The sequence below is a fragment of the Temnothorax nylanderi genome, unplaced genomic scaffold, assembly GCF_030848795.1.
Source record: "Temnothorax nylanderi isolate EJ_2023f unplaced genomic scaffold, tnyl_v1.0 TNYL_tig0010_pilon, whole genome shotgun sequence".
NCBI classification, from domain to species: Eukaryota; Metazoa; Arthropoda; class Insecta; order Hymenoptera; family Formicidae; genus Temnothorax; species Temnothorax nylanderi.
In genome coordinates this window covers 1,645,946-1,669,547 of record NW_027249072.1, presented here as the reverse complement: position 1 = coordinate 1,669,547, position 23,602 = coordinate 1,645,946, and the positions used below count along the sequence as shown (strand labels likewise).

The following is a 23,602-nucleotide window of genomic DNA, read 5'->3' as shown; positions in this document are numbered from 1 at the left end:
GCGAGGGAAAGAAACGACGTACGACGGGGTTCGCGATGTCGTCCGTAACGGTGGACGTCGTTTCGGGTTCCGCTTCGGGTTTCCCCAAGAGAAGAATGGTAGAAAGAAACGAGCGCGCTTTGTTACGAGCAACGTAACATTTTGCAGATTTTCGTCGTCGTATTCTGTGTGGTTCTGTGTGCTTCCGACTTGTAGACAGTCGTGTTTATCAGCCTCGAAATTGTTATTGGAACTCGCGAAACGCGATTAAATATATATATACCTAATGTTATACTGTAGATTAATTATTTATTAAGCTTTTGTTGAAAGTTTAATATGTTTTCAAACGTACGTTATTTACGTCTTCTTGTATTATGCAATGTCTCTATTTTAAATTAACGTAAAATTTAGATAATTAAATAGAAATACTTTAACTGATAAAAATGACAAAATCTCGGTATCTCGAAATTTAAACAATCCGTAGAGAGATAAAAAAGGAAATACATATTCAAAATATTACTTCTTTCTCTAATTAATTGTATAGCCATAATATGTTCTCAACTACGAGAAGAAAACATGAACAGAATATCGCATCCGGAAGTCACGCTATATCAAGCATATAGTTCCCCATAATATAGCACGGTGATGATTTATCTCTCTGCACGGGCAGATTTCCTCGGTTTTTCGTCGCGTATACTAAAGCGCCTAAAATTAATTTGGTTCGCGGCTATAGCGCTTTTCCTCGCCATCGTTGTTACGCCGCGCGCCGGGGAGCAGTTTGTATAGTACCGGACAAAAAGGGTCGGACGGTTAGCCAGCGAGATTACCGGTAATCTTTATTTATAGGCGGCATATTAGAGAGTCGCGGGCGCGCTAATTTCTTTAATTACGACGAGTGTAGATCGGACGAGTCGAACGTGTAAATCCGGCGCTGCCAAAATCTCATCGATTATTCAACGATTATTTATAATTCCAGGGATTTAAATCTCGTTGCACTAAATAAAGAATATAAAGTCGCAAACTCGTTATCTGCATAATGCGAAATTTTACACGACGGATCGCGTATGATAATCTGCAATATGACCTGTGGCACATACTTTGGGTTGAACGAATATGGACAGTTCGTGTTATCACCTACGTTGTATTTTGAGACAAGGAAACCGCGCGGCATATGATTTTTGTCGTAATAAAGTTTTCTGTTATTAGCCGCAAGCGACATTATAGAAAATCGATGCGCAATACATCCCCGACATATCCGAACCCATTTATTGGGAACAGACAACGACAATGTTCACACGTGTTAACATCAAATCACCGGCCTCATTCCCAGAGGTTCTATTTCCTGCTCGGAAACAATCACGTCGCGCCGTCGTCGTAGTCATCGTTACCCCTTTCCTCCAATTCCCAGCCCCACGGTGTATCGATACCGTTGGTCCTCTTTCCCGTTTTCCATCGCGTAATAGGGAGAATCACGTGTCACCGGTCCTTACACACGCTCCATCTGTGCGCAGCTTCCGAGCCCGCACCCGGAACGGTTCACGTCAAAACCAGGGACTTATCCGCGTACATATTCCATTATACAATGGAAAAACAAGCGACGAGCTTCTGCACGTGACGTGGGAAAATAGGATTTATTAACTTCCGCGTAATCTTCTTCTCTGAAAGCGTATATCAATATGTATGAAACGCTGGCCGGCCAACCCAGTCGGACTATCGAGGAACAAGTAAAACTTATATCGCGACAAAATATTTTCGTATCATAAGCATTCAAAAAGACTGTCGAGAATATCAAATCGATAGTTTAAGGAAAGTTTCAAACAACATGTCTATAATGTACACCGATCAGTTAAAAATATCAATATACCTTGTTAAAATATAGGTCTTGTATATAAATCAGTATGAAAAATATTTGCGATATTTCTTCAGTGGCAAAGTTGCTGATATTTTTAAAATGTTAAGTGAGAAATAATAATGTAGCGATCGGTGCTTCAATAATATCGCGATATAATTGGCGCTCTTTTATACGGGGAACGCCTTCTGCCCTTAAACGCTCCATTTAATTTCGACGGGTGAATTTTTTTGCCTAGTTGGATTTATCGCAGGGAAAATAATTCGCCGAGATTATATGCCATCATCATCATCCATCATTTCTGACAGCTTTCTGGTCTGACTTTATTTCGCCGCTCCAATACGACATTTCGATTCCGCACGAGCACGCTGAATGCTTCGACGTGATATATATAGCTCCTTCCCCACTACATTTTTAAAAATTACATCCGTGCTAAAATTGCGACCGAAGGGAACACATGAATTAATTACGCGCTGGTCGATGCAGCACCGTTGTCCCATAAATGAAATGCAACGAAGACCAAATTTAATGAAATCATGCTGTATGCTAGCTCAATCGATTGTTTCAATATCGATTATGTCGCTTTGTTCAAGATATAGAACGCTTACATTCTATAGAACTTTGGGAGCGTATCCCTTAATAAATATCAACCTTTGCTCACGAAAGATTTTATTGGATATCTTGCACCGCAAAGTTATTTTTAATTTTCAGCTATAAATATTTTAGTAGCTAAGCTCCAAATGGTATCATAACGAAATGTAGTTGAGATTTAGCGAGTAATAATGAATCTTCTGTAATATATTTATCCCATGCTTCTTTTCAATGTTTAAAAATGCGATACTAATAATAAGAATTTACTGGAAAACTATGATCATAAATAAATTAAAAAACAGGAAAGCATATTTCTTTCACACGTTGTCGAAATCATAAACGTGTAACGTTATAATTGTAAACATATCAACAATAATTTTTACCGTAAATTAACAATAGCGGTATTAGTCAGCGTGATAGCAAATCGGCGAGATAGCGTTAGTTCGCGTGAAGGAAATCGGTGTAGAACGTGGGAGAAACCGCGTGTTCGCATGATCATCCCAGCCAGCCAACGCGAACGGCCGAGCTAATCGCGCGCTGCAAATGAGCTGTTTAGTTTTCCGGCCCGATTACGTGTCAGTCCTGGCGGTGATAACGTTTGTATAGATTCGCCCTTCGTACGTCCCTCCGTGCTCTGCGCCGTGAATTCGCGGAACGGTGTGGATTCCGGGGATTTCCTGCGCGTGTCGTTGTTAAATTCAGCCGTGAAATTGCGGCGCAACCTTTAGTCTCGTTACCCAAGCTGTCAGAGACAAATCTTGCAATTTAGGTCAACGTGGTCAAAATCGAGCCGCCCTTCCACTTAAAGCCGATCTCGCCGCATCACGTTAGATATTTTATGGCGGATTATTCTTGTGGTATCGCGATCCGATTCCTTCGAATTCCTTCGATATGACGTTGGATGTACTTCATCGTATCGGTCATTTTATCTCGCAAGTTTAATCGTGAACGAGGATTCAAGATCGATATAACGCGAAGATTCAAAAATTTTCACGTGTCAGAAAATTCCATAATCTCTTTTCCAAACAGATTTTTTAAATAGATATTGTGTAGTTTTTGTTAAATTGTTATGAATAAATTTTTATTATATTACATTATAATGTAAAGAAAATACATATAATATTTTTTTATAATGGTATCTATTAAAATGCAACATTCTAAGAAAAATGGATTTATTTAATTTATGTGAAAATTAATTTAGGAAAATAAAGATATAATTATGGAAAGAGAATTCAAATATTGACAATATCTGATACATTTAATCTGTTGTGCTTGAAACAAAGAGTATCAGGAAAAACGTACAGAAAGAAAATGTTCGATAAAGGTATTCCAACACGAAGATACATGCTACTTTCGTATCGATCACATTCGGAGTTTGGTACACGTAACTGCACTTTCCGCGCAAGAACCGTTTTGCTATTTTACCAGGTACTTCAATCAAATTTACAAATATCGACGTGACAACATCCCCCAAAGCTCTAATAAACACTTTCGTGCCAGTGATATTGCCGGTGAAAATCCGGACAAATCGAAGCTTGATTTGTCCGCCTCTCTTCTCGCTCGTATTGGCCCGTCGACGATTCTCGAATTGCGCGTAGCGTAATGGAAATCCGATTAACTCTCACACAATTATTCCTCTCGATGCAATTATAACCGATTCTCGTTTTACTATCTGCGATACGATGAGGTGTATTCTTCGAATCCGCGATATTTATATACCCATTTACTTCCGAAATTTCGCCACAAAATTTCGTGCTGTAATTTTATACGATATCATTTTGATACCAGTGACATAATGATGTGAGCTAATGAAATAAATCGTAGTTAATCGGTAACGTCATATTATAAAAATATGCGTATAACAGAAACGGGTTAATTACTACATTGCAAGATAAATTGCAAGAATAATCTAAAAAAAACATAGAAGGTTGTACGTGTGTATGTTAAATGCAAGAAGCATAAAATAACGAAATGCGAAATATGTAGAGCATATGAACTTATGTGATATCATAATAAAGAGAAAATAATTCGAAAGCAAATATCGTATAATGGCGGAAATTTTATTTAAAAAAAAAATCACGATGTAGAGAATCGTGGAATTAAAAAAAGTAAATTTTTAAATTTTTTCTCACAAAGACCGCTGCACTTAAGCGTTAAAGTCGTTCTCGACTTCCGAGATTGAACTGCGCTCGATCACTCGGAGAAATCCCTCGCAACCCTGCTCTGAAATCAGCGGAGCCTGATTTATGCGTCTTCCCACGTGTCTCACAAATTTCCCGGCAACCTTCGAATTTCCTGCTGCGGCCACGTATTCCAACGAAACCGGGTTGGCCTCGTCCACGCCCGAACATACGTCGGCGGGTCGTTTCGGCCAACGTCATCGCGGTTAAAGATCGAATTGGCAGTTTCGGACTCGTCATGCTTTACGGAGGTAGGCGGCCGATTTCAAACGTGCGCTGAAAATTTATGATTTCAACGAAAATACATTCTGCCGACGTTTTCCGAGCCAGGTCAGTTCCGGATTAAAACTTTCCCGTGACCATACGAAGCGCCGAGCGTTAATTCAGATTGAAACTAATTGTTGAATTAAAAGGAAGTTTCTGAAAGTTGATCCTACAGTTATGTAACTAGGGTCGATTATGCAGAATGTTCCAGGTTAGAGAGAATAATCAGTATTCTTTCGCGACGCGAACGAATACCTTAAATCCACAACGTTTCTCATTTTCTGTTTCCAAGTCACAAATATTGGATGTTCTCGTCTTTCAGAATTTTGATATTCTTTAAAAAACTTGTAGTCGATTTTCTTGTTATGACAATTTAACGGAACGTGATTATTTATGACAAATTCTTAATTTTTAACATTAGATATTTCGATAATTAAATATCGAGTTAAATTTGTATTAAGTGTAAACTTCTTGTTCAGAAAAATACATACAAGTTACTGTATAATTATTTCTATAAAAAAGAAAAGCTGAAGATTGAAGGGTGATCGAATAAAATACAGGTATATTATATGTATAAAATTACGCATTGGTTTTTGCAGGTGAATCCCCCATAATCAAAAAATATCCTGATATATCCTAATAAATATATCTAACAATAAGTGCCAAATAGCAGCGTAATCACTAAATTATAGCAACTGGCAAACAAAATGTCTGAAACGTTCGCGATCGCGCATCCATCAAATCATCGATTCACCGAGATTTTAGCAAGCCGTTGCTGGTAACTGTAGCCGCGATCCTTTCAACCCGCCATATGTCACGTACATCGAACGCCTCGCTTCGGCGCTTTCGAAGCGTAATCCCCGGAGTATATAGCTCGTCCGAACGAGTCAATTTTTGCGACAAAAGTCCGGTCAAACAACACACCGCCTCGCCCAGTGGAATGTAACCCTTACAGTGGCCCAAATTACTCTTTTCGGGAACAAAAACTACATATTTTCACTATTCGTAGCACGTTGAATTCAACCCGACCGAAAAAAACCTAGATATTGTTGGCCAAACTCGGTAGGTCTGGTTGTAATTTAGATACTGCAATTTAGATCACGCAATACGAAATATAATAACATCACATAATTAATCCCTCAAATATATTGCAATATATATAGTTTATTACCACAGCCAATATTGCACTCTGCGTCAGTAAAGTGCAACTAGCATAAGCTACTTTTCCAATAAATGGTACACCTAAATTAATACACATATAGTGGCTTCAACTAGGCTTTATAACTATGTATATAAAGTGTCATCTGGCTGATTGATATAATTCCATTCGCAATTAGTTCTTCAAATAAAACGTGATGATGTTAAAATTACAAGACTACATAAAGGAAGAGAAGAGTACACTTGAACGATTTTTAATTGTTGTCATGAATCACTTTACATGGATGTGTATCGCCATTTACTGCTCCGATGGCAGCTGCTATACATTGTCACGTCGTAAGCTGCAGAATCGCTATACGTGCACCAGCTTCTTCATCTAATCCTCTTTGAACGGCACTATACGAAACGAGACAAAAACCCTCGCTTCTTTGTTCCGGCACGTTGTTCTCGCACAACGAGCGGGAGTTACAACGTTGTAACCGCAGGACACGCCAGGTGCACCTACACGTACGCGGGCAGTACTACCGTGCATCCGCTTCACGGGTCGTAGGTCATAACTTTGCGAGTGAGGCATCGCATCGCGTACTACAACATTCGCATAGTGCCCGTATCCGTGCGCGACGATTTTTGGTCCCGATGTTTTATCGACAGGCCCGTCCGTTATTTATTATTCCCCCGTTATTGATCAACGCGAATCACCGTGGCACCCTTGTAAAACTCGGTCGCGGAATATGGAAACGCTCGTCGCGACGATGACAAATTATTTCGGTGCAAAACGTTGCGCTTTACCGTCAACTGCACCGGCTTAATCAAGATATACAACGAGCGACAGAATCGCAGAATTTGTAAAAATTTTCTATAATATTAATAAGAGTTATTCTATCGTTACATTATCATTTACAAGTAATAATGACGGAATCCTCAGAAATTTATTTGTAGTTGAAACGAAATGAACAAAGTTTTATAAAGTTCGTGACATATCGAATATATATATATATGATGCATTTAGCCGATGCAATTGTAAAGATCGATATCCGATAATGTAATATCGATATTTTGAATATTGTCCATTATCGGAGCGCATTCCGTTATTTGACATCTTGGATAATATCATTGTCTTTTTGTCAGTAACATGAGCAATATCACTTGGCTTTCAATAATAATCTGAAGTCTTGCAACGTTTACACAAACGGGAATGGGGAATGAGAATTTTCCCCGTTATGGAAAATTCTCGTTTCCTGTCGATCTACTTCCGGAACTGCTTCCTGCTCGTGACCTTTCGCATTCGATTACGACTGAATAGTAACACGCCCGTATCGATGTTTCGTTCGCGAACCGTTCCGATACGTGGGTCTCAAAGTACGATGCTTTTGTTATCGCACTGCGAAAGCGCAAACGATAGTCAATCGGTTTTTGATGAAATACAATTCGTGTTAACTTGATACGAATTACGCTGGCACACCTAAAGAGAAATCACGCTGACGCTTGCATGCGCATCTTCGCGAGCGCTGGACCGTTACTCGTACCTATCGATTGCCTATGCTCTCTCTGTTATTAAATGGATCGGGACGTCGAAGCAAATTGATTCATTTGTCGTTAATAACATAGGAGGAAAGGAAAAAAAATAATAATGTGTCACAACTGATATCGACGCTTCTGATTTTTTTTCCATTATATAAAATATAAATGTATGTATGAGAACATACTATCTAAATGGTATCTGTGATTGAATATTAAAAATTGATCAAAATTTCTTATTATGTCCCGAATAAATGATTTAAAAAATGTACTGTAGATAAAATGCACTATAGATCCTCTGAAAAAATTTACATTTTAAAATTAAGAAAATTTTGAGTACTAATTATAAAAGGTAACAATAAAAAATATCGTGACTTATTGTTTTATCATGAACTCGATAGCAATTATTTACTTGTCTCATTATGTCATTTTCAGATAATGCACTAAATATAATAATTTTAGAAGTATAATTTATATCCTCAAATATTAAAATAGAGGGAATTCCGAATAATTATGACTGCATTACAATTAATCGTCTACGGATACAAAATATAGGTAAATCTAAGTCCTCTTTACATTGTCCTAACTGTTTAACTGAGAAGAAGCTTTTCTCCGCTGCTACGTATGAATTCTTGGAATACAAATGTTGTCTGGAACCACTTATGCAAAGAGTACTAATATCCAACGAGGTCAAAAGCCTCAGCATTTATATCCCGGCCTGGACAGTTCTTCATAAATAAACTACAACTTGCATTATACGAATGTAGCTTGCAAATATACATATAGCGTTTGATGCAATTCTTATTTTTCCTCTTTTACATAAATCCTCGTAATAAGATTAATGTGTTTCCCGTTTGTACGCTTACTAATTCGATATTAACCTTCTTTAAAAGAAAATATCCATATTTTTCAAACTGCATCCTAATATAAAGACGTCCTCTAAATTTTAATATGAGGAATAAAACGTGTAATATAAATAAATTGTTTTCTTACTTAAACGAGAGATTGATTTACATTATGTTCATAAGAAAAAAAATTAGTTTATATGATTTCTCTATTACAATTGTGACTACTTTTCTCTACTACATTGAAGTGCTATAATTTAGAACTTTATTTTAAGCATTATTAAAATTATTCTAAGGAATAATATAAGAATTCAAATCGGCAGGAAAATCGACTTGTTTCAACAACTTTACGCACAAAATTCAAATCTTATTCAAATGTTCAGCTAGCATTGACTTCAGGTTAACTGCTGAAGTTCACATAGTCCCGTAAAGAGAAACGAAATATTATGCAATTTCTGAATATATTTTTTGGCTTCTGCATATACCCATTTATACAGCCAAAAGCACATAAAAAGTATAAAATAACTTTTAATATTCCCAGAGATATTTCAAACTTCAGAATCTTCATATTTTCATTATGTTATGTCCGTGTTAACGTAGCAATGCGGTAGCATTGCTGCAGCTTAATTTTTTATTAAATATTTCATCTAAAACAGTTTTTTAAAAGCAAATAAAAGTGGGTTATCAGTTTCAAAAATACATATGTTTGCTGTCATGTTCTATATATACATATATTTGAATTGCAATATAAATTTAAAACTTTATTACGATATAAAAAAATCAAAATCAAAGAAAATTTATCTTTCACAAAATTTATTTAAAAATATTAATATAATAAAGCACGTTCTCGCGTGATTATGATGTAACGAGTATTATAAGAGCAACAAAAAGGTAATTACTAAACTCTTAAATGCACAATTTTTCGTAGCATTTTGAGTATTTGTTAAGTAAATAATGACCTTCTGGGCCTTCCTATTCAGAAGGGAAAAAAGGGCCAAAGAAGACCCTTCAGATGTGCAAAGTCGCGGGTTTTCAGTTCGAACTTCATAAAGAAGATTACATGAAGTATCGAAAAGTCGCTTTGCATATATGCAAAGCTGCGCACTTAAGGGTTAAATGGATACCTTCGCGGAACTTCCGACATCGCCATTATGGCCACTGTGAATATCGACGGTAATTAGCGTGCAATCTAACGCTAATATCGGCGAAATGACCGTCGTCGGTGTGCGCAAACACGACGTAACGTTACGTTCGCAAAACATACTCTGTCTGAACGGATCCATGCGCAAAACAACCTAACGGATAAAGGGCTAGATCATGCAAGCTCGCCCATTCCAGCCCTCTTCTATCCGCATGCTGCAGATTAATCTATGATCTATGTCTTAGCTGCAGATCAAATACAAACTTGCGAGCTTAACTAGTTCCGCCGCTAACAATCGATAACTAAGTAGACGCTGGCGGCATCCGTCGAAACCTATACCATTTGCCTCGATAACGTCAACACTAACGTTACAATGCATGCGTTACGATGCATGCATATGTTATGATGCATTGCCTGATATGCATCTGCCGCGATTCTGACAATAAGATAAAGTCCTCTTATAAAGTCGTTTCAATAATAACAAAGACAAGTTTCATGGTAATGTACCTATGAGAACAGTTACGATTTTGTATGTAAAAAGAATTGGCATTTTGAATGTAAAAAGTGGCATTTTGTATGTAAAAAGAATTGGCATGACAAAAGAAGTGACATTTAGAAGTGGTTCCTAAATATATATATTAACACTGCCGCAAATACTTAAAAACATTGTTTAACTTATGTTCTGCTCAATAATACACGATTACACACAAGGTGTACTATGAAAGTACGTTATTTCCGCTACATTATACGATATGGCTCGCAGATTTAATGATTTCGATGGAGATTTGTATAAGAGTGATATAATTCGCGTTTGATTAAATATACTCTGAATTGTGAAATTTATAAATTTACTTTATATGTCACAATAACGCAACGTATAAGATAAGTACTACAATATGGTCGTAGTCTCAGAATGCATTTAGCTAAAAACTGTAGCTATCTAGTGCTTTAATTTACAGAAACAAAATGTTATATATATTCTACGTAAGAGCAAGTTATTGGGGGTCACCACATTTATAATTAAATTGCGTAGCGAGAATATGTATCTTTAATTTTATAAATTATCGTAACTCACCAAGCTGCATCTCTTTTGCCGCAAATGGCTTCTGATCTGAAAGCAAAAATGATTCTTATTATTTCAGTGTCCGAAACATTAGAAATATGAATATGAATATACGACAAAAGCAATTATTTCCCGTTTAATCACAATTCCTAGCAAAATGTTTAAAGCTTTATTCAGCTTAAAACCGCTTAACGAGTTTCACGATTCAGTTGTGGACATGCTAATTTTTGACGCTGACATTTCTGTGTTATGTGTCACGCAGGTACGTTCACTCGCGATCAGAGAGTTTTGAGCAGTAGTCTTGTTCAGGGGAGTCGCAACGTCAGCGGCGTGCCGGCTTTCGAAACAAATGTGCCACGGAATGTCACTACCGCAGTCGGTCAGACCGCCTTTCTTCACTGCAGAGTTCATCAGCTGGGCGACAAGGAGGTGAGTGACAACATAATTCCAGCATTTTGCGACCCCCTCCCCTTCTTGAGACAACTCGCTAATTACGCTAACAAATCCGCGTCCGACAGCATTATGACGAAAGCTTTGTTCGCGCATATAATCTTCAACTTATAACTCAAATATAATATAAACCGAAGACCATAAACGTTCATATAAAAAAATATCAGCTCCACTTGCTAGAATTTGCTTACAGATTTTTCAGGTAAATTAATATATATTTAATTTCAAAACGCTCGTATAACTCAACATGATTTGTGGTGAATGCTACAAATTGCTACAAATTCATTGTTGTGACGTGAAAGGAACCAAGCGACATTATTAACTATTCCGTGTCAGAGCAGTAAATGTCAAACCCAGTATTAATCATTTTATTGGATAGATTAAGATTTTTCATTATAATTCTCATGTAAAAAAGATATTACTCTATTTTGAGAGTTAAATTGCTACGCTTATTGAGTTCACTAGGGGTACACATATTTATTGAGATGTGGAATATCTGAGATATGTGGAAATGTGCAAAATTAAAAAACTTATTTGATCTCGAGAGTTTACTTTCTAGATCGCGTTTCTTAAATGGAGCATAGATATTAGGGGAAAAAAAGAACTTTGCAATATTCTCGTCGCATCAAAGGTAGAGCGGAGGTTGCTGTTGCGGTTACGGTTGCTTCATCGTTTTTCAAAATCCTCAATCTCGGGCATACCTCCATGTCAAGGCTATATAGATCCGAGTAGAGCTACCTGCTGGGTTAACATTACCGCAAGGCTGGCCTGCGGTTTCTGGTTAGGTCGTTGATAGAATATGCATGACGCCTGTTTGAAGAGTTAAACCGGCTCAAAGGCGGATAAAGGGCGATTATTATCTTTTCGGATTTTTGACTGAGACTGCGGATTTGATTGACACTTAATTAAAATTGAAAAATTTGTCGTGCGCTTTATCGAATATTATCTTTGTGCTTGCGCTCGTGGTCTATTAAGCGAGTCTATTATACCGTTGAATTACTCGCGTGTATACAACAACGGTTAAATTTATAAACTTTTAGTAAAAGAAATATACGGTACGGTTTATTCTAAAATAGCAAACTAATAGAGTACATTGTGCGGTATATATCGATCGTATGAATTTTAGCATAGGATAAAAGAAGCTGTTTAAGTCACTTAAAGAAAAAAATCAAGACATCTAAAAATCTCGGAAGCTAGGAAGGGGCTTTTGCTGGAGGAGGAGAGCGATTGAAACAGGTAGAAACATTGAGAGAGAATCGGCTTTAATAATAAAAATTAATAAATCAATGCAGAATATAATTAAAGACCATAACTCAAAAGGCCCCTGCCTACTCTAATTCTCCTATGCACCTTATCAAGATTTAATATTTAATCAAATCGCTCAATCTTCTAGTTACCGAGAGCAGGAGTTGCCGCAACATGCGAAGATTTGATATTTCGTGAAGTTTCAGCCAATGTCTAGTTCGCTGAGCATATATAGGTATACACGTCTGGGAATATATCGACATTACCTGCATAACAAGACTCGATATTGCATAATTCGATAAATACCAATAATGGCTATGCGCGCAAAGTTTCCTAAAGTTTCGAGGAGTATTGCATTTATTGCATTAAATATCACGAGCTTAAAATAAAAAAAAATGTCCGGAAAAAACACTAATCAACTGATCATGACTCATCATAACGATCGCAATCATGTAATTCTTGTATCTCTCCTAGAACTTCGCTTTGATTCGAGGATACTTTTTCTCTTTTATTGCTGAACTGTTGCAAAATATCTTACTTAATCATGGGAAGGAGCAGCTGGTCTGATTACTCGTTAACGATGCAATTATTTCCCGGTCAATAACGTGAGTTCCAGTTATTTCCGGAAAGAAAGGCGGAGACGAGGGATGTTCGATCACGCATCACCGATAACTTGCAAACGCCATGACCGTATTTTCATTTCGATAATTACTAGCTAACTGCAATCGAGCAGCGATGAGCTTCGCGCGAGTCACGCACAGAATTGCACCGAGGTTGTTAAAATGTAATACGTACATTTTCATTTATGTCGCTGTTCAATATAAATCGCTGCAAAAATATATTAATTAAGAATTCTTCTCGATCTAACGATGCTTCAGCCGAAGAAGTACTATTTTTCTAAACAAAAGCACTATGAACCATTATGAGAGATACGGGAATGGCATTATTACATTTCGCTGCACTGGTGCACCGAGAAGTATTATGCGTCGGAATCACAGCTGCTGCTTTTTCGAGAGAGAGACTGCTACTCTACGAGCGCAAAGCATCAGACAAATAACTTGCTGCTCGCGCGGGCTTTTCGTTTTATTACCAGACACACGGCGTTCCTCTCTTACTAGAGAGGAACAATTGTGTACGGATTACGGATCTAACGGAAATCAACTATGAAAATTCGCGCGGTTCCTTGATGTTGATTCGAACCGATTTGAAAGGAAAGGCAAACAAGGAAGGGTTTTGTTCTCTCCACGCAACGCAAAAAGACATTCAAATGCTCTTCTCGTAATGGCGGTTGGATTATAATAAATTATACGCGAAAATTGCAATTTGCTTTTTGCGACTGGATCTCTTATCATGTCATCTTGGTGCGTACAAATGCGCCAACGGATAATTACTTTAATGTCGTATTTAAATGTGAACTATCAGGAAACTTGCAATAATCATTTTTTTTATGATATAAGAATCAATGATTGAAAATAAAATAAAAAATAAAGATTAAAGTTTTTCGCCATGTAATGAAATATATCACAAAAGAAGAAAATTTTTATTATATATAATAGAGATGTGTTTAATATACAATATCTCCTAAAAATAATGCATAAATGTAAATTCTGCTTTCCATTTTCCTACTAGTCCAAAATAGATCTTACGAATGTATAATTTGTACGACGCAAGACTTCTCCGTAAAGGAGGTTGAGGAATAAAATGAAAACAGCGCCGCGGTTCGCGCATTGAGCTTGAGAAAGTCAACGGTTTGACTTGCAGAAAGTTGGCAGCGTGTATGGAGTTATCGCGAGGCAAATGTTTAGAGTTGACGAAGCTAACCGAGACATTTGCGTCGGTCTTTTCCCCGACTTAGCAAAACATTTGTTTAGAACATATCCTAGGGCTAGGCTATAAACTCGCAGTTTTCCTTTTTCAACATTAATGTGTTGTTTATATAATACACACTTGACACACACATACTTAGAATATTTATTAAACACGCTATCAGATATCTTACAAAAAGGACACAGAAGAACCGACTGTTTATTAGAAAATCAACACGTTAAAAATGTTTAACGTTATTTAAACAGAAATATCATTACATTAAGATTAAATGTTTAAGGATTTTTTTTTATTATGATATCAAAATTAAACGGTCAAGGAAAATTTTAAACAGCTAAAGTTGAAGAAGTTACGTTAAAACGCAAAGAAGAAAAAATATTCATTACACGCGCATGATTCTCCTCTGCTTTTAATCTTCTGTTTTAATCATTATAGCTGATCCGCACAAAGATTATAAAATCTGCAGCATATAAAAATTACTTTGAACCTAATTATATCTCGTTTATTATTTTCACTTTTGTAAATGTCATTCACATTTTTTTAAATTGTAAACGGATGTGATTGTAATTTAGTTGTATTGATGTATGGCGAGATAATACATGGAGTAAGAGCACCACAATGTCTCCGGTGTTATGATCGAAGTTGTAATCGTTCTCACCCGGCTCTACTGACGTTTCCGGTGCATTTCGAAAGTTTGCGAGTGGTATTTAGGTTGACACATTACGTCTGTGTTTCAATACAACTCGAAATCGAGATATTAACTATGTTTGCACACGCACCAAGAGCAACTTGATACCGCCATATACGGTTTATACGAGGTGCCCAACCGTAAAATGGGAACGCAACATTTGCATTGCTAATCCCGTGCGTGGCATTACATAACGTGTCTGTTGACTCGGAACAATGTTCCAAAAGGAAAAGTCAACATGTTCTTCATCGTATATAGCGTTTTTAATCGTATCTGTAGATATATACTTTTAGTTACAAGAAAGTTACACTAAGATAAATATCTATTTTAAAACTGAATTTCGCTAATCTCCAATCAAAACTTATGAAACAAATATTTATTTACCAAGAACTTTTGTTGGCTTGAGCTCAAAACAATCTTCAACAAATTCCTCTCAATCTTGTTCACTTTATAATCTGCTGTAAAAATATTTTCCGATAGTGATATCCTGTTCATGTGAATCAAGTATTTACTCGAGAATTGTTTCAGTTGGAGAACTTTCATGTTAATCTCTTTATTTCTTCTCAAGAGAGAGAAAGTCTCTAAAAGTCTTCGGAATTTATATTATATAATCCAATCGTGTAAAAGACCCTTTTACCCGAATCGATTTATTCGAGGGAAGATGAATTCGAATGAATCTGTCGGATTCTGCTTCGGAATTCCGTACGATGAAGTTATTTCAGCAAGACATCACTATATCTGGAACGGCGGAAAAAAGCGCGGCTCGGTAATTCGATCGAAGATAAGTCTGAGGCTCTTCTCCCAGCTTGAATAAGTATCGCGCCAAGGAGCGGAAGTGTCGTTTATCCCTGTTTTCTAGCCCCAATCCTGCCGAAGATTTACGCGCGATCTTGCGAACAAGAAGGAAAGACTGGATTCCGATGTGAGCGATCAGCGCTGTTACGCGGCTTTGTTTGAATAGCAAAGCGACACTGCCGCATCCAATGGATCTCTGTCGAAATCAGGAAATTTCCGAAAGCGAACACGATACCGATAGCCTTATCTCCTCTTACGTTCTTGCAAACGAGGATCTAATACGTTTTTGATAGTCCATTAGGTAAGGGCGCTAAATTTTCCCCGCTCGGAAATTTCGTTACTTTGGAACACACGATGATCCTGGTCATTTCGCGGCTTCGTTAGTAAGCTCGATACGTGGAGTATCGAAAGTGGCCCATACTATTTTTGTCGGTAATAAAATGATAACGCTAGTCTTCTAAAATGTATCAAAACTATATCGAGGATCACTAAGTAGTATAGTGCATAAACGATTGAACTATATGCAATGAAATATGAACACTAATCAATCTTTTGTATTCTTCATCGTTAGGCAATTTCACCAAAATATTCACATTTTTACATTTTTTTAAATAGATAACAAATTAAAAATATTTGTATCCTAGTGTTTTAAAAAAACAAACAAGTTTAAAATAGTGAAATCGAAGAAAAGAGATATTGTTAAAAAAATACGTTACAAAATACGTTAAAAAATACGTTAGAAAAATAAAGAAAATTTTTTAACAGAAATATGTTCAACATTGTTGCTCCTAAAATCCATGTTGCCTCAAAATAAAATATTTGCTCTGCTAAAAGGCAAAAGATCCGATTTATAAAAGCTATCGCATTTTAAATATAAAAGATTACAATATTAACGACACGCGAGTATCGATCAGTTTTATTTCGAATTCTGTCACGTACGTTTAAGCACATTAAAATCGCAATAATCTTATTGTGTTTCTATTTAATAGCGCTGGTATACTCGGCGGATCCATTTAAACCTCCCTGCTGGGCTGTTACTGAACAAACTAATTTTGTAGAGTATAACGAGCGCAATGCGATTGTTACATGTATCGTCGCGCAAACATGCAAGAAGCAAATGTGCATTGTCATATGCATCGCGATGAGAGAAAGTGCGCAATGAAATTAATGATATCACCATGATTATTTTGATCTATCGATATTTCATTCTTTATCTTTTATCGAGCAAATAAACTGAAACGATGAGAAAACAGTTAACAAAATAACATATAATATTTTAAATTACAAAAGTTGTTTAAATATTTTAATAAATTAAATCTGTAAAAAATTAATAATCTCTATAATAAATCTAAAATTTATCAGTGCGCAAGAGCATTCTAAAAATTAAAAAACACGTTATATTAAACAGTGCATTCCTGCCAATTATAAGAGCTTCTTGCGGCTATATTTACGTTGATAAATTGATAGTTAACAGAAAAATTTATATAGAATTATATATAGAATAAAAGCTATACCCGCGTCCTTTGATTTAGTTATCTAATGATAATTTCACGCGAAACTTCCCCTGTCTAGCCAATACGGCTATGACATGCCCTCCTTAAGGCATTGACGGTACTAATAGCCTGCAATTTGAAATTGATCCCTTAGGGGTAGATCGATGAAATTAATTCGAAATTCCCGATCAGACGGCGATAATCGCGATTCGATCACGTGCGGGTTATGGTTAGAGAATAAATTAAATCTCGATATGAAAAAGGGACCACGCGAAAACTGCTGCGTTTAATCCGAACAATTGCTTTTCCGATATCAAACATTTCGCATACTGCCGTTCGTATCCCGACTTCGTACCCTTTTCGCGTTGCCGATGCGGTAACGCCTCTCCTATATCATTTATCTCTCTCTCTCTCTCTCTCTCTCTCTCTCTCTCTCTCTCTCTCTCTCTCTCTCTCTCTCTCTCTCTCTCTCTCTCTCTCTCTCTTTTATTTATTTATTTCCATCCCTTTTATGGCATAACGATTGGTGGAACACGGCGATCCGATAAAATTGCAAAACAACTTTGGGCGATTACGCAGATTTCACGTTCCGCAGCAAAGCTATATGCGTAAAAAGATTGCACCAGACCCCAGCAGTACTTTAATTGCCTATATAGTTTGACTGTGATTTAAGGATTCTTATTTTACGTTTTCAGGTGTTTTGCCGTATTCCTGTTTCTGCTATAACAATAATTATAACATAACAATAATAATATTATATCATCAATTATTCAAATAATAATGGCATGCTATGTGTCCGAATTATTAAATGATAAATTGCGCTGAAAAACAGAATATTATTGTAAATATTAGTATTAAAAATGATATAAATGGATAGCTGCGATCATTCAAAGAGGAAATAATTCTGATATCCAGATTTATTTTATCAATTATATACATATGTATGCATAATAAGGCACGTTCCAGAAAAAACGATCAATATCAAGGATGAAATCGGAATCATATTTATCTGTTTCGTTCTGACATCCTCCGTCATGATTCTTTATTTCTGCAAGATGTCTTCGGAAACCTCTTCTCTAGTAGTACATATAAATCTTGTTACTTGAGGGGAATTGGACGTTACAAATCGCCTCGTTTTTCAACTACAATAAGCATTGCGAAGATGCATGCACTCGTCCAAACATAAGGAGTATTGGGTGGAACGAGATAACGGCGAATTATATTTAAATATGACAGGCAGGGATATATATATATATATATACATATATATATTATATTATATTATATTTATATATAAATCGCGGAAATTTGTCATTGTATCGCTTTTGTCAATCGCGCGATATTTTACACGCCTGCTTGATTTAAGAAATTGCATAAATACAGAGCATTCTTTTCGTAAAGCTTACATAAAACTTCAGTATATTATTGAAAAATTATAACATAAATATAAAGAAATTATAATTTTATACAGAATTTTATATGAAAAATTTTATATTGTAACATGTTAATATTAAATTTTAAATAAAAATAGCAAGTTATTGGATTTTTAAGCTATTAATATCTCCACAGAAATATTTTATAGACTATAGACTATTCAATAAATAATTCATATTTATTTGTAAAAATTTAGAGTGTTATTACATAGTTATTTAACATCAAAATTCAAATTACTTCCAGAATTTAAACTTTAAATAGATTAATAACGAAGTAAATTATTTCTTATTATTTCTTATTTCTCATTTTTTAATTTATTCTACGAAAGCTTTACTTCTAAATTTCAATTCGAAATATGTTTTTATATACAAAATTCATGATGCAAACTTATAAATAGCGAGAGAAGGTGAATAGTAACATATATGTATTTATTAGAGAGTATCTTGCTAAAGTTTGATGCGTAAACCTTATGCAGTCTGTATAAGGGCACCCGCCCGCGGCGAAAATGTTCGTTGCAAGCCTTACGATTCTGTCGCCTTGTGCAGGAATAATTCATCTTGAGGTAACATGGCGCGCGCGGGTTCGCACCACTGATACACGTCTCTCTATACCGCTACTTTCTGTATGCGCATCCGGGTGCAGGTAATATGTGGGTCAAATTAACAATATGCATAGTGCGCACATGAAGAACCAAGGGGAAGAAAGAGAAAGAGAAAGAAAGGAAGGCAGAGAGAGAGAGAGAGAGAGAGAGAGAGAGAGAGAGAGAGAGAGAGAGAGAGAGGAAGGGAGAGGAAGAGATTATTAACGTTACACGATGAAAATAAGAGATGTCTTTTAAATCTTACTTCGCGCAAGTGCTAATTACGTCGTCGTGCAGAAAGCCCTTTGTAAATTACGCTTTGAATAATCTCTCAAATGGAAACCATCACTATTATAAAGACCGTATAACTAAAAAGTAAAGTTGTATTTTAATTTTGCATTCTAAAAGTGCCTTTGAACATGTAACTAACTCTTAAAAAATCCAAGCATGAAAATCAAGTAATTTCACTTGTGATTTCATAACTGAAATATATATTTATTGATTAGCGAAAGAATGGATGAGAAAGGAGCTATATTTATTTATTTAAATGTTGTGTCATATTAGTTAAGATAGGAGTAAATAACGTAATTAAAATTAATTATATCACGGAAAAAAAGGATTAGTTATTGTAGCAAATCTAGTCGTAAAATACCTATATGGGTAACTAACATTTTTTTGCAATGAGAGTTATAATTTAGCAATAGCAGCAAAATCTTTTTGCAATTATTACTAAGTAGCAAAAGGTTCAGCAAAACTTTAACAAAAGGTTTTGCTATTATTGCAAAATTATAGCTCTTGCTGCAAAAAATGTTAATTATTATCCATTTTACGACTAGATTTGCTATAATAGCTAATCTTTTTTTCTGTGATGGAAAATATGTAATAATTAATAATAAATTTAAATAATACTTATTTAAGTATTATCAATACTTTCTTGAATATATGAATCAGATTACTTTGATGTATTTGAGAGAATTTTATGATACCTTATTATGTTTTAATTTTTAATATTTTGCTATTGCATAAGACATAGTTTTTCCAAGTGCTAGTTAAGAAATACAATTTTAAATTCAATTGTTGTGAAGTACGTGACATTTTCACATAAAAGTGATGAATGACCGAGAAGAAAATTACTGACATTTACCGCAAGAAAAAGTATGTTGCGAATAGCACGACGAGCTATTCACTCACCGAATTAGATTTCAAAATTAATCAACCGCATGTATTATCTGCCCGAGATAGAGACACAGGGATAGATGAGGCGCGAGAGTACACCGAGATGACGTCGAGAGTTACGACGAACCGAGGGACTGTTTGCCAAATTTATCTGACGTTGCTCCGACCTTCTACCTTCCTGAAGCTGGTAAACCTCGGTTCCGCCTCGACGAATTTACGAGATATGGAACAACGCGGATTTGTTTATCGCATCATGGATTCCTGTCGGTATAGGGCAATCCGTAGAGCGTCTCTCAACTAACACGCCAATCCTTCCACTTGCCTCGGGCGTACATACCGCAATTTGTATATATCATATGGAACAAACAAGAGATCAATTCACCACTGAATGGGCTATCGAGAGACACGCGCTCGTCAGTCAGCCACGTCGATAGCGATTCTTGGAAAAAGGATATGCCGTTTTTTTTCCCGCAGGACATCGGAGATGTCTATACTGACTAAAGTACGGCTTACGAGTTACTCAACCAACAAAGCAACTTATCAACCTCTCTGTCCAATCGATATAAAATGTTTTACCAGAATTTCGCGAAGTTTAATCCTTTTCGTTCTCACATTGGAAGATATAAGTTAAGGTTGTGCGACGTAGAGCATGACAACAAATATTTCATTCGTACAGCTATTTGCAATAAATAAAAAAATGTAATTTCTGGTATTATGATTGACAGAATAAATAGATATATTTGTGGAAATTGTATGTAGAGAAAGTAAGATATCTCATGTGGCATACAATAAAATCGACATGACTTTGTTATCCATTTAAATCTTTACTCAGAAACTCAACTCAGCTATAAATAATTCAATTTGTGCAGTATTAAATAACTTCGTAATATTCATTCTTTTATTAAACTTATTGTTAGACGGAAAAAATAAATGTTTCTTGTCATAAAAAAACTTTTTTAATGATGTTAAAATCGGCACACTAGTCTCTCTTTTACTAGAAAAAGAAGTACTGTCATTATACAGAAAGCACGATCGTGCAAGAGCACGAGAGTCCAAAGAAATCACGCATACTCGTGGCCTTCTTCATATACACGTACATATACATATACATAAAAAAATAGAACAAATATTTTGCTGCAAAGCATTTCGCTCTTATCGTTTCCAGCACGAGGCTCTTTTTGCTCCCTAATGAAAAGAGCAAGTGGTAATCGAAGCCGTCGTCGCGACCGATATCGTGCATAACATTACACGCGACAATTTCGCGGAAATCTTTAGAAATTTCTAGATACACGAGATGAAACTACATGCTCGAGCAAGAAGAAAATTATATGTTTCCCAATTGTATATACATATATGCAAATTGCGAGAAAAAGGAACTTTCAATAATCACGATCGCATTAATGTTAACGAATCTCTCTATATCTAATAAGGTGAATAAAATTTGATTATCTTAAGTGATATTCTGCTAATAGGTACAATACGTTCTGATATATCCCTTTAAATAAATTGAATATATGTATATCGAGTAATCATCATAAATATTGATTGTTATTCTATCGTTCATCTCTTTTACAATGCAATTGATGATTTCTTTCTCTATTTTCATTTTTGCAAGGTAATTTAAAATTAATACAGAGTAAAATTAGTCGAAAAAAATGAGAGAGAGAGAGAGAGAGAGAGAGAGAAACAAACCGCAATAATATCTCCAATAATCACAGGTAATCCGCAAAACAGATACCGTGAGGCAATGCGTTTTTATGTACGGCAGAAACTAATAAAATCGTCGCCCTCGGAGTAACTCCAGCTGACGTATGTTTACAGACCGGACTTCTTGTAGAGACCATTAGTCCATGGCAAGAGGTGGTCCCTTGTTATCGGCAGCGCACATTTTATATAGACCAGTACGGTGCAGATTGCGGCCGCGGTTTAACCGACGATAATGCTCCGCTTGGTCCGATACGTAATGTCGGCGATATTTTGTGCCACTCGATCGCGGGGCACTTGTACCATTCTCTTCGCCGTAAGGCGAGTATTAACGCTTTCGCGAAGTGATCTTTCCCTTCGATCGGATTATGTCGATTGTTCCGATGAAATGTGAACGTGTTAAATACCATTACGCGTTATTTACGTTAATAATTAATTCTTAACGGAGCAGTGAAACTTCTCCCTATTCTCTTTACTTCTCAGACAACATTCTATAATATGCTTATATACAATTTTAACAAAGTTTAATATATGCAGAATACACAATATATATTTAATAAAAAATAATTCTGTTATATATGTATGTAAGGAATATCATTATGCATATATAAGTATTTTGATTTAGACATATAAAAAAGATGACTAAACGATTAAAAAAAAAGCTAATACTTTTCTCTTTATTTGAAATGTTGAGAATTGGGCTGACCAGATAGCGGTTACTACTACTGCGAAGAGGGACGCTGCCAGGTCGATCGAACTAGCAATTCCGCTCTGACATAAATTCGCACACGTCGCTCAAAGCGACAAACGTATGTCTTGATTTAGTGTGCGTGCTGAAAGAGCAACATTAACTCGCACTCTCGATGATCAAAGATGGTGATGGTGATTGGATGTGATTCTCTGTTATATTGATCGAAAGATTACATCTATAAGTACAAGACTATAAGTTATGCGATGGGAATACTTGTGAACTTATAATGTTATTGCATAGTAATTAAAATTAACCCTCTTTGATCTTTGCTTTTTCAATATGCATACTAAAGTAGGACACTTGTCGCTTCGAGCGACGTACGCGAATCTATGTTAAAGTGGAATTGCCAGTTCAATTGATCCAGCGGAATCCCTCTTTACAGAAGTAATAGTCGTTATCTGGTCAGACCTATCCCGCTCTTTTAAATAAAGAAAGGAATATTGACTTCGTCTTTTAATTATCCATCATTATTTTCTATATGTTCAAATAAGAAAACTTACTTCATACATATATAATAACCTTATTCTTAATATCCTATGTGCAGACATGTATTCTGCATATGTAATTGTGATTTGTTAAAATAAAAAATGTCAATGCACCAAATTTTTCAGTATTATCAAACACGAAAGTGAGAACCGGACATGAAATATATTACGTTTAACCTGCTTTATGTGTAACTCACTAGGCACGAAAGGGTTAAATCAGCGCGCTTGGTATTTGCCCTTACTTTCGGATCTTCGGGATGTCATTGACGAATACGTTGGACGTGTAGACGACGTGCGCGCATTTGAAGGACGACCGTCGACGAGAAAGGTGACTCTGGCAAGCGGGATAAAGAGGAAATGTCTGAATAGCGGTGCCAATGAAAGGCTCC

At 36.0% G+C, this 23,602-nt stretch overlaps 1 protein-coding gene and 1 long non-coding RNA gene across 4 annotated transcripts in view; one reads left to right on the top strand and one right to left on the bottom strand.

Moving 5' to 3' along the window:
* The window catches only part of Dpr1 (defective proboscis extension response 1), a 335,719-nt gene that overhangs the window by 55,304 nt on the left and 256,813 nt on the right, over window positions 1-23,602 (top strand). For 2 of the 3 annotated variants that reach the window (XM_071726741.1, XM_071726737.1), the window contains exon 2: window positions 10,851-11,017. The exons of the other annotated variant lie outside the window; for it this stretch is intronic. In XM_071726741.1, coding sequence (XP_071582842.1) covers window positions 10,851-11,017 — 167 coding nt within the window. The remainder of the gene's footprint in view (window positions 1-10,850; window positions 11,018-23,602) is intronic. 3 annotated transcript variants of the gene reach the window in all.
* LOC139787563 (uncharacterized) overlaps window positions 1-23,602 on the bottom strand; it is a 214,149-nt gene that overhangs the window by 127,224 nt on the left and 63,323 nt on the right. The window contains exon 2 of the long non-coding RNA XR_011722657.1: window positions 10,601-10,636. This is a non-coding gene — a long non-coding RNA (uncharacterized lncRNA). The remainder of the gene's footprint in view (window positions 1-10,600; window positions 10,637-23,602) is intronic.